The 18,720-nt window shown below is 36.7% G+C and overlaps 1 protein-coding gene across 1 annotated transcript; it reads right to left on the bottom strand.

Moving 5' to 3' along the window:
• Positions 1 to 409: 409 nt before the first annotated feature.
• On the bottom strand, positions 410 to 17,261 carry LOC146164886 (serine/threonine-protein kinase OSR1-like). The gene is made up of 12 exons (XM_083383042.1): positions 17,150 to 17,261; positions 16,287 to 16,393; positions 15,091 to 15,199; positions 14,503 to 14,644; positions 12,744 to 12,909; positions 11,117 to 11,221; positions 10,030 to 10,163; positions 7,290 to 7,404; positions 5,886 to 6,011; positions 4,738 to 5,054; positions 2,505 to 2,626; positions 410 to 1,789 (listed from the first exon to the last, which is right to left on the bottom strand). The coding sequence occupies exons 1-12, from the start codon at positions 17,223 to 17,225 to the stop codon at positions 1,635 to 1,637; spliced, it is 1,674 nt and encodes a 557-aa protein (XP_083239168.1). The 5' UTR covers positions 17,226 to 17,261; the 3' UTR covers positions 410 to 1,634.
• Between the last annotated feature and the right edge of the window lie 1,459 nt (positions 17,262 to 18,720).

The following is an 18,720-nucleotide window of genomic DNA, read 5'->3' as shown; positions in this document are numbered from 1 at the left end:
GATGATTATATAAACACCGAAAGGAAACAAATCAATAAATTGCAAGAAATGACGAAAATAAAACGGTCAATATAGCGGAAGCTAGCGTAACGCATTTTGGAACGGAAACGAAATGACTGAAGAATTTTATCGAAATGCATTGGAAGCAGGGAAAGGGTAATGTTGCTTTGTTTAAGTTCAAAGGTATCCAGCAACTATTTACGGGCAAGGTTGGGAAAACCAACACATGGGACAATTGCCTCTTAAACATTGGGTGGTTGCTGGAGAAAGGTTGGCCTTTTAAAATCAAAGCAACTTGAATTTTAGACAATCAGACAAAACTGGTTGGGAATTTGACCAAAGAAAAATTTTCGCTTTAGATAACAAAAAATATTAGTAAGGATTAGAACATAGAACTTAGAATAACAAAATTGCGCGTTTTTTTGTATATTGAAAAGCTCTTTAAATAAGTTACTGTTTAGTTCGACAGTTATGATGGTCAAACTTGTGTGCTCGATACTTAGTTAAAACTTTGTATGACTGTTTCGAAAGTTAACCGATGGGCAGCGAAAGAAATAGCAGACGAATCCACACATTTATCAAAAAATTAGAAGCAAAACATCTGATTCAATGAGAATCGCGAAAAAGCACTCCCCAGCAATTTCTGTGTGTAAACTATGGACTGTGTTGCACGTTGTTTGATTTCCACCATGGCGGCTGTTTTTCTGTCTGTTGCCAAAACAGTAAAAAAAACGGAATTTGTAAAAGTGATCTCGTTTTTCAAATACTTTACATTGCGGCGTGAACTGTAGCAATAAGGAACTTATTAGTTTGCATTTTAAGAAAATGCGACATTAAACCACGTAATCACCGTACAGCAGATTGATCTATAATTTGTCTAAATACTAAGGCGCGGCAAAATCTGCTGCCGCAATAAATAAATGGACGAAGCGCCGTAATAAACACACAATCACCAGCAAAGATTGCGCGGCAGAAACTGTAAGGTAAGATTAGTAACGCAGCAGAAAATATAACAACTAGCCGACAAAAAAAGAGGAATTAGCGTTTGGGTCGTCCGATAATATCGTATCGAAATCCACTCAATAACGAGTTGCATTTTATTCGTACTCGCATTACATACTAAGGGGGTTTCGGTGCCCATTAAATACCAATTTAATTTAAGCATTTTAGCCTTGGTTTGGTTTGCGATCCAAAAATATAAATGACAATATTAACTAAACTAATAACTGCTCAAAGATATCTTAGTTTCAGCACTTTCTACTGAATAAAAGCAGTTGATTTGGACGGTTCGGTTATATTAATTGTGCTGATTTCATCAAAGTTTTAAGGCCATTTCGGTATCGCATCAGGCGGCGGTACGTTTTGCCCAAAAGATTGGGTATAAGTAGCGATATAGCACCCCTCTTTAGCGCAGAGTGGGAGATAAATAGCCAGCTATATCGCATATCTGCGACATATATAGAATCAAATATCGAACTAAATCAAAAAACTAATAGCATTTTTGTTTCGAGAGCGCCAGTATGCGTTTAGCGCTTGTAGGCAAAAAATCGCAACAAAGCGCGAAGAACGAGAAACGACGACGACATCAATAAATCTCCATCTAGCGGCAAGATAAAATTCGCGAGTAAGTTTCGCTACTTGGGCGAGTCGGTGATGCTCAGCTGGGCGAAACCGAGCAGCGTCTTTTCGTCGGCGATCTGATTGGACGCCAGGATGCCCGGGTGCAGGGGAAACGTCAGGGAGATGGGGTGCGGACCATCCGTGACCAATTTCGAGAGGTTGGCGGCGACTGGGGATAACAAGAAGTGTTGTAAAGCGGTTTTGTTTTGTTTACGTATATGCTGTCTGGTTCTGATATTCACCGACTGGGAACGACACATTGGAGGGGTTAAAATAAATATTCGCCTGACTAAGAGCTTAAATCGGTTGGATCGGGAAAACACACAATAAGATCCACAAATCATATCATCTAAAGCAGAATATTCTATAATACCATAGTATTAAGACCTGTCCAATTATAATAAACTTAACAAAATAACAACAAAATTGCATCATATAGCAAGCAAGTTGTTGTATGTGCATAAATAAGATTAATAACCCATTTTACAAAAAATGTTCAATGAAAACACTTTATTTAACCAAAGTCATTTGTTCAAAGGACTTAAGTCAAATCAAGTCATTTATCCGAAAGACTTAAGTTAATACAAATCATTTTACCCAAAAGACTAAGTCAAGTCAAGTCTTCTGAAATCAAGGACTTAAGTGCGCATAAGTCAAGTCATTTTTCCCACAAAACTCGGGTCAATTTAATTCATTTGAAAACAATGACTTAAGTGCACATAAGTTATCGACACTGGTATGATCGTTTCAAGATTTTGTAAACACGAACGATACTCTAAAGCCGAAATCGCCTTTTCTTACACAACACAAAATTTCCTAAAATGAATCACCCGGGGTAATAGATTGCTTCGAAAAGGCGCGTTTTGTTAGTTCACAACGCTCACCTATGACCTTGTCCATACCGTTGACCAGTCCGGCGCTGACCATCTCCTGCGAAATGCCGTCTGGCGTGTCCTGGCCCGGCTTAAAGTCGAACTTGATGTCGTGCAGCTCTTGCTGGGCATTCCTGCATTTTTTCATTCAAATGGAATTTTAATCGCATGAAAAAATTGGTGATTTTTTCGGCATTAGGCAAGCTACGGATGTTGACTTGGTTTGACAGATTCACATAATAAGGCAGATAGTTTAAAAAGAAAGCAATAGGAGAACTTTAAGTTATTACCAGCTCTTTTATAGGGTTTCATTTCAAAACAATATTAGCGTTAACGATATAAGAAGAATACCATATAAATTCTTATTCGTAACCTTTCGTAGGTCAACAGAAACTGAAATAAACACTCAAAACAGATTGTGGAAATTCGTTCAATGCATCTAAATCAGGTTTTATTGAACTGGAGTCCATGGACGCCTTGGGGAAAAGTGGCCAAGTATTAGGGCAGCGGTTCTCAACCAGTGGGCCATGGAAACTTTTTAGATGGGACACAGACCAATTTAAAAAAGCTAGATTTATTGAAGAATTTAGTTTCATTTGTGTCACTATACCTAATTTTACAGGAACAATGCCTTGGGGAGGAATTGAGTAGGAATGTAAATGAAATCTTGGTGTGTAAATTAAAAAATGGCATGATTTTTTCAGAAAAAAATAAAAAAAGGCGTTTGGCGCCTTCTTCTTAAATGTGTTTAGAACTTTGTTTTAGTTTCACATTTGTGAAACTGAAAACAGCAGGTTTCATGACATCATTTCTAAAAGTTTTATAAAAAATTGTTTCAAGAAAAAAAAGTTTGGGAACCTCTGATCTAAATTCTATAAATAAAAACCAGGTCCTATGATTTCCAAATAATCAATAGAAATTGTTAAACAGTACTTGCTATTTAGAATATTGCGTTACGACACTCTCTGCATACAGTAAGTGTTTGAGCTGACTTAGCCGATGTCAATAAGGGCGTTGCGCCTCTACTAAGCGTTTTTATCGAATTGGTAGCGATCGATTATAGCAGGCGATAGGCAAAGCTTTCGTTTTAAGCCAAGATCAATAGGCATTAAATAGCAATATATTTGATAAGGGCAACAGTTTAGCCGTTCCAGCATACAATTACAAAAACCGAAGCCAATTTTGTGAAATTATGTGAAACAAAACGCGCGCTCCGCAAACAATTTTTTAGCTTGCGTGAACTAGGGTCGTAATGAGATTAATATAGATGACGTCATTAAACACATTTAAGTAAAAGGCAAAAGCATTTTTTCAATTAAACAACTTACTTTTGAATAAAAAAAAATATTTCTTAAATTATACACAATTAAATTAAACTAGGCCTTCATGAACCCTTAGACTAGCCCACGTACCCCCAAGGGGCCACGAACCCAAGTGTACGAACACCTGATCTAAAAACTTTTGGTAAATGAGGAACTAACGCGTGTTTCTAGAAGGCGCTAACTGTTCGATGAAAGCGTGGCCTTATTCATGCGAGGCTCGCTGTCGTTACGACATAAAATTTTAATAAAAACTCATTTTTTACTGTAAAAAACTAATAAAGAAAAACTGAAAAAAAAGCACAGCAGTATAGTTATACCGCTGAGTAGGAGTAAAGATTTCTATTTCTGAAAGCTACGCTCAAAGCAGCGCAATTTATTTTTTGCCAATTAGAATTCTGTGCGTCGCTTACAGTTACACGCAATCGAAAAAAGAAGCAAAAGAATGATTATTAAACAAAGACCTATAAAAAATGCCTTTTAGGGAATGACGTAGGGCACAGTTACATGCAATCGAGATTGAACATCAAGGGGAACGATTGTACGCAGAACCTTGGGCCACAGAACAGAGTTTTTTTTTTTGCGATTTTTAACTGCAGATTATTTACGTGTAGCCGTGAGTATAATCGAACCATCGTTTAGCAATCTTTATCAATGAAGCAACAATAAATATCTCACTAAGAAGTGACAAACAAAATAACTGATATTTAATTACTTTCAGATTTTCGCATTCTTAGTGAAATACCGGTTTAACTTCTAATTGAGCTATAAAAGCAAAGTAATTTATCAATATATATCTGAAAAATTCCATCATATTTTTTTGAGGGTACGAATAACGCTCTGACCTGACAATGGGGTACGAGCAGCAAAAAGGGTTGGAAACCCCTGGTTTGGGGAATTAGGTAAAGTCTATAAATAATGCTTACCTCAACCGAAGAACCAGGTTGACTGGGGGAGGGTTTTGGGACATCTGGGGTACTTTGGAAGACCCAGGGGCCGCGGTCGGTTGTTGGGGGGCCGGGGTCTTCGCTTTGGTCGAGCTCCTTCGTTCCACCGGTCTGGGGTCGCCTGCAAGGGGCTGGGGGGACTTTGGGCCGCCCCCGTCACCCCCTGACGCGTCCTGCGGGGGCACGTAGAAGCTCGGGTGGGTAGGTGACTTGGGGCTCACGGGGACCGCTTCCTCGCTGAAGCCGGGCGCCTGGCCGTTGCTTGGGTTTTCTTGGGTCGGTGTCGTAGAGGACGACTGTAGGATTAGGGATCATATAGTTCGCATTTTATCCGATTCGGGCATAGAGCCTATAATTTTGTGCAAAAATCGCAGCCGTTCGCTCCGATATGAATTACGTTATTTAAGAGTTATATTTAAAACTAAAACAAAGTGGCTTAGTTCGAGGGATTTAAATTGTTAAATTGATCTTATTTGACACGGCGTTGCCCAGGTTAAATATGGTATTTACTTCTAACAAGAATATGTATAATTTTGCAGTAAGCGCAAAATATTACGTGCATTCGAGCAATGCCCCGATTTTGCGTGGATAAAAATGTATGACGCCATCAAGCTGTTGATTGTTGATCACCATCGCACATTATGATGTACCATTTCCGTGTAAGTGTAAATGTGTTATTTAATATGTAACCGAAATTAATGTTCCGTACTGTGTATAAAATGGATCGAGTAGATACTTTCCCACAATTAAAATACTGTTCTCACAATTTCCGGTCCTTGTGAATGCAGCAACAATATTAGGCCCTATATTCTGGCAGAAGGCGATGTGTGTCCATAACAAATGCGTATTACCCGGGACAAATCATTCCCCTAGTATAGGTTAAACAAAGTGCAAGAAAAAATTAAGCTGTGCCCTCTTAATGACTATTACATCTAATGTTGTACTCTGTGTCATTTGCTTAAGTCGCGTGTTATTGCCGATGATTTAAAAACAGGCCATTTACCGTGTTACTAAAAAGTGATGTTACGGATAGCGTATTATCCTGACTGAAGTGCTAAATAGTGCGAAAATAGTGTGTAAAGTGGTAAAACGTTTTAATTTCGAGATCCGCGATTCCAGTCAATCACCTGGCCACGCTTTGGCGATTCGTCCGCCTCCTCGTCTTCTTCTTTGCTGTACTCCTCATCACTCCACTCCCAAACTCCGTCCTCCTGTCGGTGAAGTCTTCCGCTCGATCCGGGAACCCTCTTCGGCTGGAGAGACAAAAAGGGGGGTCACATTTAGGTTTGAAACAAGCAATGTATTTTGAAGAACCGTGGTATAAAACAAGTGCTCCGTATTCCGTGAATGAGATTAAATCGCGATGGGAATTCCATTTAAAATATGAGTATTTTGGGGGACGGTCCCGGTAAGATCGGAGGTCGTGTGTTCGAATCCAACTACGGGTAAGTTCCTTTTCTAGCCTGCCCTGTTTGCATCATAGATCGACAGATTCGGTGCGTCTGTGATGGCTTTCGGTGTACTAATGATACGTAATACTATGTACTAATGATACGTTTCATTGAATATTTTGGGAGAATGATAAGTTCAATAGATCAGTGTTTGCTAGACTTTATCCCTCAATGCGAATTGGGTGCGAGCTGTTTTGCTTATACCGGTATTTTTCTCGAATAGCTTGAAAGTTTTATTCCATAGGCTTTATAGCTATATATCTTTAAGTATCTGGTTACAGGGTTGCCAAACAGTTTTACCTAAAAAATCAAAAATATTGAAAGATTTTTCGATGGAAATTTATAGCATTTTAAAGATGGAAAATTCGATCGCTCGGGGCCTTTTTAATGTAATTTAAAAATAAAACAGGAAAAATGCCATGGTCAACACAATAAAAAATTGGTCAATTTTTTTACGTACATAACTTGAAGCTACACATAAAGTAAATTTAAAGACTAATCAAAGACTTTTTTAAAAACATAGGGTTTGTCAAAAAAAACTTTTCAATACACAAAGCAATTCAAAGACTTTGTCGCAACCCTGGATAATATCGTAGCGGTGATAAACGATACTACGGTTGAATAGGTGCCTATCTGATACCAAATTAATGCATAAATTTCCGCCATGATTTGCAATCCAACGAGGTAATTTCGATTTTGAACGGTAAATATAAAAACAGTTGGTTAATAACAGAAGGTGCAACTAAACGTTTGACGTTAAAGCAAATTTTGGCGGCCTACTATTAACCTGAAAAAGATTACTTTGTCAATGTCTTAATTAGTCTGATTTGTTTGTTTGGGCTCATTAATGACATCAATTGGTATCGGGTCAAACTGCGTTAGTTTTAAAATATCGGGTAATGAAATAAAAAGTATCGAGCATCCTCAAATGTAAGTACAGATGCTGCTATTTTCGAGGTGAAGTTACGTTTTAAAACTTGTGTTAAGCCAGGAAAATTAAAATCAGAGCAGAAATAATGAGGTGGGAATTCGCTCAAATTCTCTGTGTCGAACGAAATCTTAAAAATAAATTCCACGTACTGTTTTTCCCCGGTCTTTAAGCGACGGCGCAGTGGTGAGAAGGTGCTCCATCAGATATTCCTTTGCCTTGCCTTTTTTAAAGAACGGATCTTTTAGAAGCTGAGTGGCGGTTGGTCTGGCGATACGTGAAGTGAAAATATTAATATTTGAACAATAAAGATGTGTATACGCGACCATAGCAAAGTAGTAGCATGTATATTGGTTTAGAACACACCTATAAAAGCTTTTGACGCTATATAAAATAACTACAGGTTGAAAAAGATCTAAAACAGAATTATTAAAATAGCTAAAATTGCAGTTGCTTGATACCGTTGTTTATGTAAATGGGGTATTCTGTATTTTAATAAATTTGCTTTAGAACTGTATTAACTTTTGTGGTTATTTTGGATCCTACGACATTGGTAAAAGATACAATTGGCAGTGTTTGAACAGGCTTAGATCCGAATATAAACAATAAAAATAATAGCAATAGGATTTTTACCATATTTTTTTGAACTACAGAACTTTTTCTGAATTGACCCTTTAATAAGGTTTAAGGGGTTCAGGCATCCAAATGAATAAGAATAACTTATCTGAGGGTTACCTAATTGATCAACACCTCAACAAAATATTTTGGAATACGGCTAAGATAAGATGATCAACTGAAAGCTACATTCGGATTAAGGTGTTGTTATTAACAACATTCTTAGTTTTCCAAGCCCCTAGGGCAGGGATGTCCAACCTGCGGCACCTGATATTTACGTGCGGTCCACCACTTATTCTAACTTTCAGTAGCCTATATTTAAAACAATTGTTCCGACTATCATCAAAACGTGTAGAACGCGCAGTATTTGATGTAGGTATAATCTTAAGTTTTTTCTGGGATTATATTCGAGTCTAATGTCGCATTATAACATCCATCAAATGCTTCATGCACCCATTATTGCTAAGCAAGATGTGTCTTTCTAAACGTGTGTTTTTGCGGACCGTTTTAAGGAAATATATCAGCCCAAACATGTAAACTCAAAGTTTTTGCGCTTCGCCATAATAAAAAAAATCAATAAGGTCGAGATTACTTGCATATTTGCGCACGAGTTCACTCTCGAAGAGCGGGTGCTTATAGGTTAAGTTGTTTTATGACGTCACGATATGACGTCACCCCTTTAATTTGAGAGCTTTTGCGGGCGATCGAAATTTTTAAAGTGGCAATGCGACCCATTCTGCTAAAATGTTGGACATCCTTGCCCTAGGGCCTAGGCATAGCAAATCTTTAAGCGCCGTGCGAAACAGTGTCAACGCAGGACCTATTTTGAATTACGGAATAGGCCAAACAATACGTATTTCACTTATAAAATGCAAAAAAAAATTTAAGTTGTAACATATATGAATAGTGATGAATACCAACAAATTGATTCATGTTTCAACTAATAAAAGATACATACACATACGTCCACAACAACTGTGATTTCGCCCTTCTGGACTCTTTAACTAAGTAACAAAAAGTAATTACTTACTATTCAATACCACCACTTTTCAGACAGATCTTTGAAGTTGGAGCACATTAATTACTTAGTCGGATTATTTAGTCATTTAAAGGTCAATGTGGTCAATACGAGGGATGTTTTTTCCAGTTTATCGTGTTGCAAATGCACTCACTTTATGGCAAAATAATAAGTTTGGACAAGAACCTCGTACTTCTTTTGTGTTTTCTGTTTTTGTGTAGTTTCGCATCACAATTTAAACAATGCTTAATTAGAACGTTAATCGTTTGTAATTTAATTTTTCGATTATAATATCAACATATCAGCAAATAGTTTTGCGAATAATTATTGTTTTGTCAGTTGGGTATATTATGATTAAATCACCCAAAAAAGTAGGGAGTAAAAAATAAATAATTAAAAAAATAAAGGGGATTCGATATTCTGGATTCATTAATCCAGGTTCGAAACCTATTATTGCAGACCACCCTGGGATTCTACTTTGAACCAGGGCTGGGGAGCCGGAGCCGGAGCTGGAGCCCGGAGCCCGGAGCTAAGCATTTTCTCTGGAGCCAGAGCCGGAGCCGGAGCCATTGTTATTTTTTGTTGTGGAGCCGGAGCCGGAGCCGGAGCCATTTTTATTATTTTTGTGGAGCTGGAGCCGGAGCCGGAGCCATTTTTATTATTTTTGTGGAGCCGGAGCCCTTTTTATTATTTTTGTGGAGCTGGAGCCATTTTACAATTTGTGGTGCTAAAGCTAAGAAATTATATTTTGTTCCATCTCTAACGTTATTTAGCCAAAAGCAATTTTTAAAACTTGCCATTGAATAAGTGACTGGTGGCACCGGAGCCGGAGTCATTGGGTGTGTGTTTGATGGCTCCGGAGCTGGAGCCGGAGCCAAAGGATATGAGTTTTACTACTCCGGAGCTGGAGCCGGAGCCAAAGGATTGAGTTTTACGACTCCGGAGCTGGAGCCGGAGCCATTTAATAATTGCCTGATGGCTCCGGAGCTGGAGCCGGAGATAATGCTATTTTACGGTGGCTCCCCAGCCCTGCTTTGAACCTCCCTAAAAATTTGCTTAAATTCCAGTTCTATGTTCTGATGAATCCACCCAATAAAGCAAACGGTGAATAAATATTATTAAAAGATATACAGGACTCGAAATTCTGGATTCGTTAACAGGATCCAAAATCTATTATTCCAGAATTTACTCTGAACATTCCTTATTAAAGAAGATGCTTATTTGGCTAACTAGACTGTTTAAATAATATATTAACGCACCGCTTTTCAGGATCCCGCTGCAGACAGCTTTCAATCATCTTGCGGAATTGCTTGCTGTACTTTTTCGTCATACTCTTGTCGCTCACTCCGGTGTCGAGATTCGGGGGATCGTTTTGAAGGGTCAGAATTAGGACCTGCGAAAATCGTTCACCTTGGGTGAAAATAACTCTTGCTGATCTTTGATAGGCCACTTTCTGTGTCTTATTGCGCGAAAGCATTTCAAGCGATGAAAGTAATATGTGTGATAATGTGCAATGAATGATAAAAGTAAACTGTGGGATTAAGTTAGAGTTTCGCAGACTGGCCGTCGCGACACTCTGGTGCGTCGTTTTAATTTTCCAAGGGCATCACATAGTGATTCGGTTTCGCATCTGCCGCAAATGGAATGTGATTTTCTTTACCAAGCAAAAAAACAGAATTGGTTTTCGTGTATGGATATTAGTTAAAATTAGTAAAATTTGTGGTAATTGGTTTGTTGCATGGTCAACAAAGTCTTTGAAAGGCGTCGCAAGAAAAAAGGTTGGAGAACTACTGTATTGTGTCACTGTCGATGATTTCACTGTTGTATTCAGATGCCTGTCAAGTCGTTTGGGCAAGTGACGACTTTGACTTAAGAGTTAGGCGAATTCAAAAATAGAATGATAAGCTATTTCCTTCATTTTGTAAATGAAAAGTGTTTGCTTGCTACATGTTTAAGATTTTGTTATTTGCTATGTACAAAGTATTACCCTTAAACCGAAGTGTTTCCAATTAAATAACTTGAATTGGGCCTAACTAGCTTTACGTTAATTGTCTTGAGTTATTCCTGAAGTGAATTAACAGGAAATAAGAAAGGTGTGGTTCACGTGAAATACATTCAAAAGTTTCGCAAAATTCGCTTGTAAATAAAAAGGTTAATTAAAAATGGAATAAAAATACAAAGATATTGATAGCATCAGGCACAACGTAAAAATGCAAAATACATATCCTAAATTCCTAAGCAAGATAGATTTGTACGCGACTCGCAAATAAAACGATATTGTTGCAAAAATGAAATACATAATTACGTATTACCGAACAAAGCATAGGATAAGCACTAAACAACGACCTTCATTGGAGGAAATTGATGGTATGGTGCTTTCCCTGTGGCAAGCTCAATTGCTGTAATGCCGAAACTCCAGATATCAGCCTTAATACCATAGCCGTTTGCGGCCTGAAATAAAACGCAATAACGTTAAGTCATGCATTAATAAACAAATCTAAAGTAAACTACAGTCCTTTTTCTTAGTTTGTTTAAATAAACAGAGTCTGATTATATTTAGTGCTTAGTTAGTCAGAATTTCTTAACTTAAACAACGTGTTTTGGGAAGGAATATTTTTTGAAGATTAAGGGTGGCCAATTATTACTTTTGGGGGGAGGGTGGCAATCTGGTGTGTAAGGAAAATTGAGGTTGTCTTACAAACATAATTTTTAAAACTAAATATTCTAAAATTATGCTAAAAGACGTGTAGAGCTATTTTTAATTGAAAAGGTCAGTTTTACTAGGTCTGTATTATGTAAAGGTTAATAGTCAAACGCAGTCTGCGCCAGCCATATCAGAACTCAAACAAGCAGAAACACTAATTTGTTTCGTAGAACATTTCCGGTTATCTAAAGAGCATACAGCGGGTTGCGCAAACTGCCAGCGGCGCATGTTGCCATGACGTCATCTGCCAGAACTTTCTAGTGACAACAGCACATGGCAATTCGACAGAATTTAGCGACAGATAACGTTTGCATTAATAACATTAGCACGAGATAAAATGCATTACTGTAGCACGAAATTGCGTTAAAAGCACATTTTAGGCCAATGGGCTTTACAACCCAGAGCTACCAAGCACTCTGGGTTCTATAACAACATTCCGATACGACTGTTCTGGCCGCGAATAAATAATAAATGCCAGCATCGGGATACGACGGCAATCGTTTGGGAAGGAATCTACTATCCCTTGCCTAAAACAACAAAGGCCAACGACTGCTGTACAACTGTAAAACGCAACTTGAAAATGCTAAAAAGGACACAAAGGATTTTTGAAGTTTCTAAAAGATGTCGGGACTGAGTACAATTTTCGTATCTTTGTTTCAAATAATGAAAACATAATTAACTCGATTTAAATCCCGCAATTGTGCCTCTGCTTGATTTCACACTTTTTTACAAATGCGTATATAATGTCTGAGAGATAATTATATACACCCACGCAACCAATTAGATTGTGTAAACAAATCTTGGTTAAAATTGGAAATAGACCGACATAATGTTTTACTTATAATATCGTTAAATATTCCAACTACACTATATCTGTAATTTTTAGCCGATATTTTGCCAACATTTTAAAATATTATACAATTTTGCCATAAAAACAAACAAATTCCTATTTTTCAACTTGCAAATTCATGATTTGTTTTCATTTTCAATAATGACTGACTTAACATAGTGTTTGGTTTAAACTTTTGATGTGTTTAGCATCATGCGAAGTTTGCAAAAACATAAAAAATCTGTTATCGGTATCGGTCGAAAAAAGTGATATTGGTTGAGTTCTACTAAACTATTACTAAATCTGTTGTGCCAATCAAACCACTTTGTCTGCGGTGGTAGCCACACACAAATAAGTCTAATATCACAACACTTACACTTAACAGGTTATTGTATATTTACAAGTTAACAGTTCACCAAAAATTAGAAGACGCCTCTTACCTGCTCCATGACCTCTGGCGCCATCCAGCAGGGAGTTCCGACGAAAGTGTGCCTCGTCCTGTCGCGGTACATGTTTCCGCCCGCGGCAATAAAGGAGCTGACTCCAAGGTCTGCCAACATCACGGTTCCATCGTCGCCAAGAAGAATATTTCCAGCCTTCACATCTCTAAAAAAGCAAAACGAGGATTAATTTATGTCTCATGCCAAACATAACAATGCTATTCACCAGTTGACACTTTTTTTAAATACAAGTTAACAGTCTAATACCAAGTTCAATTGCAATATTCCTTGTGAATACATAACAGCAGCAATATGCCAAACCCTTGCACACTAGGGTTCAACATTCCACCAGTTTGCTAATATTTTACTTGTTATGTAGACATATATTTGACTAATATTTATCTTGGTAGTTAAATATATATGCCTAATTGGAAGAATGGCATTCTATACATCAGGAGTGGGCAAACTTTTCAACATGCGAGCTGCATTCTAAACTTTTGAGCCGTAAACTTGGATAAAAGTTAATTTTTTGTGTAACGATGTGAGAGTAGCATGATGGCTTAAACAGAATTTTTAAGAACATGGCAACAGATTCTGAATATTATGCATTTTTAACAGACTGTTTTCTTTATAGTCATTGTTTGTAACAGCCAAACAAGCCAAAAATTGCTGTACTTTGTTGTATTGCCTTGAAGCACCATTATTGCAATTTTACATTACATGGTAAACTAGTACAATGCAGGGGGGTTTCTTTGAATATAGATTTGTCACAATGAAAATGAAATCCATTACTAAACACAGATTGTTTATCTATGGTTCCTCTCCATCTATTTTTTGATATCACTCTATAAACAGAAGAGCCAAAAACTGCATGTCAAGAAGCTGCAAGAGGCTTGCAAGCACAGTTTGCCTGTACCTATACATACTTTACTATTTTGAGATACTTAAGGACATGTGGTTAACATTATTCAGGTACAAACACATAAAAATGCAGTTTCAATCAGATCATACAAACAGTGACATTATTGAAGTTCTGTCAAATAGCCGTCATGTGTGTATTGTAAGATTTGTGTGCACAGGAATCAGAAATGTATTTAAGCTTAAACAGTGGGAACAGAAAGAGCAACCATTTAAAATGGAAAGTCAGCAAGTTCAGAAAGCCTTTTACCACCAGCACTATTACGTGAACTGGAAAGAACATGCTGACAAAGGCAGAAAAAGGGTGGCAATGCACACTTGACCTCCTAACAGTTATGTGCATGTGAAATGTGCTTGTTAGGCATTAATGCCCGGTGTTTTGTTACATGTTACACAAAAGCATTTACCTATGTAAACATTCCAAACGCTACTACTCAGTATCAATTCAAATAGGCTTTACATTTTTTTTACCATAAAAACTACAAAATAGGTTTGCGATGAATAGGTCTGTTAATTACCTTTACTTACTTATTACAAATAGCTTAACTTCAGGTTGTCTTAAAGACAGCATTATATATCCAATTATCTAGCCTGTTTATCTGGTACGTCGCCAATTTTACAAAGAAAATTATTTGTGATTTGCAACTTAAAACTGTTAATTACCTTTAATTATTTAGGTTGTCTTAAAATAGCAGTTCTCTATTATCTAACTTTTGTACATTACCATGCAAAAACAAATACTTGACGACTTTGCAATTTAAGCACAAAACCGACAAGCTAAGTTAAATGCATCAAACTTTTATCTCTAACCAGAAGACTAAATAAAAAACTAAAGAAAAACCTGTGAATTTGTCCGTTTTTGTGCAGATATTCCAGACCCTTGAGGACCTCCCTTAATATGGACGCAATGGTGGTTTCCTCCAAAACACCGTTTTGGTATTGTGACGACTTTACCCTGTGCTTTATGATGTCGAGCACAGAACCTGAAAACAAACATTAAAACAGGAAGCTCATCACCAAGTGTGTAGATATGTTTTTGTCAGTTTGATTGTTGATGATTTTGATACAGACTATTGTGAAATAATACTTAGTAAAGCGTGTTGGCATTATGAAACGATGTCAACAGTAGTTTTGTTAAAAATCAAAATTGACTACAAAACATATAAACAACCAAAATGTATTGCTATCTTAGAAATAAAAAGTTTATTTTCCTACCCGTACCATGTGAATAACAAAATAGATATGGGATTTTTTTTTTGCTAAAGTTAAAAGATACATTTTTATTGTCATTTTTGTTGAAGAAATGCATACTATGCGAACAAACATGTGGTTAACTCATACCGCGTCATGAATTAGAAATCTTTGCGTATGGTGGTTTGCCAGCTTTGCAAAATATTAGTACGCAAAACGGCAAAATCTTTAATATTACCTCTGCCCAAAAGTTTCATGATGAGCCAAACTTCGGTTTTGACAACAAAAGCCTTGTAGAAATAAACCACATTGGGATGGTTGCACTGACTCATAGCCTGGACTTCTTTCTGTATTCATAATAAAATATCAATCAACATAATTACAGTAGGCCGTTTACCTATAAATGACTTTTTCTTGAAATTTTTTTTTTTAATTTTTAGGAAAAAAACTTTTTCACTTACAATGATAACTATAAACTTTATCAATCATTTTAAAACTTTTAATTGAATCTGTAATTATAATTGAATTTATCAGTATTTACGACTAACAGCTTATTAATTGCGAAAAGCCAGCTGACTACAGTGCCTTAAACCACAATCAAGTTGCACGTTTTTTACTGATTTGTAGCTTAAGAAATGATTTACAGCAAAAGCAGAATGAGTAAAATTTTGTCAAACGCTGCAGGTTTGCACTTATTTTTAGTGGCATTGACATATCTATAGTGCACCAGTCCACAAAAGTCCATACAAAACACAAGTAGTGATGCTTCAGTCAAAGATGAAAGTTTGCTTTGAAACATCTTGATGTTGTATATTGTATAGGTCAGGGTTTCTCACCCCAGGGAGGAGGTAAATTTTTAGCAAGTTAAATACACTTTTGTGGTTTTCATTGCGACTTTAAAGAACTGCCTTGTGAATTGTGACTGTTTTACATATGTTGTTTTTCGCTACAAGGGGAGTACCACAACACACCGGAGGAGTCACAAAGTGTTTCGAGCCCAGGAAAGCAGGGGCACAACTCATTAAAGGTTGAGAAGTGGTGCTTTCATGGTGTTTGTCCAAAAGCAAAGCTATTACACTAAATTTTTAAAACTAAATTCAACAAAAGCAAGCTTTCTACTTAATATATCTATTTACATTAAAAGCATTATAATCAGCCTATTTATAGAGTAGCCAAGTTACTACCTAGAATCAGAAATTTATTTTAGCGGTATCGGATGTAATCTATTAATTTAAGGAAATCATAATTTTGGTTTAAAATGGATTTGTTCCCAATCAAACATTTGGGTAAGTCACACAACACGATAGACTTGAGGATAGCAGCGTTTTGGAACGGCTTCACGCAATGCTTTTTGCAAAAGCCAGCATCCGACATGCTACTTGTGTTTTATATTACTTTTGTCGCATCTGGGGAAGTGGGACGTTTCGAAAATACCAATAGCTCGTCTTGGTTGGTCGACTCGAGCGAGATACGCTTGATTGCACACATCTCCTTTCTCGTTTTGCAATACGCCGCTTGTACAACAGCAGTAGCTCCATGTCCTGGTAACATACAATATAACATAATAATATGCAAGTTTATTGTTTAAAACAAATCAAAGCAATATACTAGTGTTTTATTTGTGGGGCTATGGATGAAGTTAATTGTAACAAATCAACAAAATCCCAAAGCTTGCTTGAAATAAGAACAGCCTAACATGTCATAAATAAAATATGCTTTGTTTTACTATGAACATTATCCTTCATGCAGTGGAGATAAAAAAGGTCCAAATAAAAACCCTCCAAATACATACTTTTAAACAAAAGTTATAGCTAGGAATTGCCTCAACGGAAAACTAATCAGACATTTAAACTGAAAATTAAACTGATTTGTTCAACGGATTTCAGATAATTGATGGTCCAAACAATTACTAAGGGGCATATATATTTAAATTCTTCTTCTTCTGCATAGTATTTCGCGAATATTTTACTTCCCAACGTCATTTTAAGGTATAACTTCTAGGCAAATCGCCTATAGGCAATTTCTTATGCTATTTACCTGGCTAAGGAGTAAATTCAAATCCATTGAAATAAATCATTAAAATTAAGCAAAACTCAGGAAATTAAATGTAATACTAGCACCAAACCCAAATGCTAACCCCAAACTTAACCCAAAGCAACGTATAAGCACTTATGGTTGCAAGCATAAAAAAGACCACCCAGGTCAAATAGCCAACTCCTACATAATAGCTAATTTCCTGATAGATCTATAACAACTTGTACAGCACAAAAACTAAGATAGACGGACTTGATTCTTACCAATAACTTCTTGCAGTTCATATGCATCCTTATTGGTTGGCCAAGGTGAATCTGGGGTCAAAGAAGTGGCAGCCATTAAGATTTATAGTTCTTTAAATCTAAACACACACCTGGAATGTTCCAAAGCGTTATTTTGGTCCGATTGAGAAAAATAAGTTAGTTTGCAAATACAACTAAGCCTATGTTTCTCAAACTTTATCAGATATGTAGTTTATACTTAAAGATAAATACAATTTTAAAACTTGAATACCCAACTACTATAGCATGGCAACACGTAAAAACACCATAACATTTCCAGTTGGCTAATGTACGCGTTGAAATCTCGCATGCCTGTCTACAACGCTATCTATAATTATACCGTAGGGTATTTTTGGCGCTGGTCTAGAATCCTACCACAGTTCTAAAATCAACGCACAAAATTTGAGTTAGGATGCGGGTTAGCGTTTGGGTGTGGGTGGGTCAAGTAATATTATATTCCTAATTTAATAATAATACTTGACCCACCTTAACCCAAACGCTAACCTGTGCCCTAACCCAAATGTTGTTTCGTTGTGGTAGGATTCTAGACCAGCGCCGTATTTTTATAAACGTTGCGCGGCTCATTTGGGAATCCCTCGAGATTCACTATTGTACCGCGTCACCAGCACTTGGATTACGAATCACTGCGCGCGGTCAGTATCAGATGACACGTCTAAGTGCGACTCCGCAACAAGCATTAATTACAAAACATAATGCATTACCTGGTAATAAAATAAACGGCGCTGGTTTACTTTGGAATCCTACCACATTTTCAAAAAACACACTAGAAAGAAATGAAATAAAGCATAGCAATCCAAGTGCAATTGCAACAGCACAGCCTGTAATGTCAAGTAGAAGCATGTGACATTCAGAGATCAGACGTCTCTGTACAGTTGCGATCCGTAACTGCTTTACGTTGTCGTCAATATGATTTCAGCACAAATTTGGTCACGACTAACGAGTTCTATTTCTATGGCAATGGCTTTGGAGGTTGATAATGACGTTTTTATTCTTATGTTTTGCCCAAAAAAATGTTTTTAGAATTTTTTTTATTTCCGATTACCAGAAATCTTTGAGCGATATTCGGCCAATTATAAATACTTATATAACGTTTTTTTCTAAGAAAAAATTAATTTAAACATTAAATATAAGACTAAACAACATTAGAAACAATTCTAGATTTTTTTTAAATGTGATAAATATATTCTTCTGTTGGGAGGGCTGATTATGTTTAAGTTCAATCAGGTATTTGTAAATTAAAATAATGTTAAATCCAAAGGGTTTTCTTTTTTCTTTTTTTTACCTATTTTGCTAGATGACAAGCAAAATATACTTTAATTGGCTGAGATTTTTTAATGCTGGCTTGAACGCGTGGTGCGGTCTAACAACACACACCACTTTGTTTGGTGTTGGTTCCTATTTATTGCCGCTTACAAATTGCAGAGATGTGATCCGAATGACAGCCAATCCAGATTAACACAAGTCGACAAAATACGTAAAATAGTCAAGAAGGCCAAAGGAACTACTTTTCATGGGAATCCGTAAGCTTATAC

Source organism: Ascidiella aspersa, chromosome 2, assembly GCF_963924565.1.
Source record: "Ascidiella aspersa chromosome 2, kaAscAspe10.2, whole genome shotgun sequence".
NCBI lineage: Eukaryota > Metazoa > Chordata > Ascidiacea > Phlebobranchia > Ascidiidae > Ascidiella > Ascidiella aspersa.
This window is presented reverse-complemented; position numbering and strand designations above follow the sequence as displayed.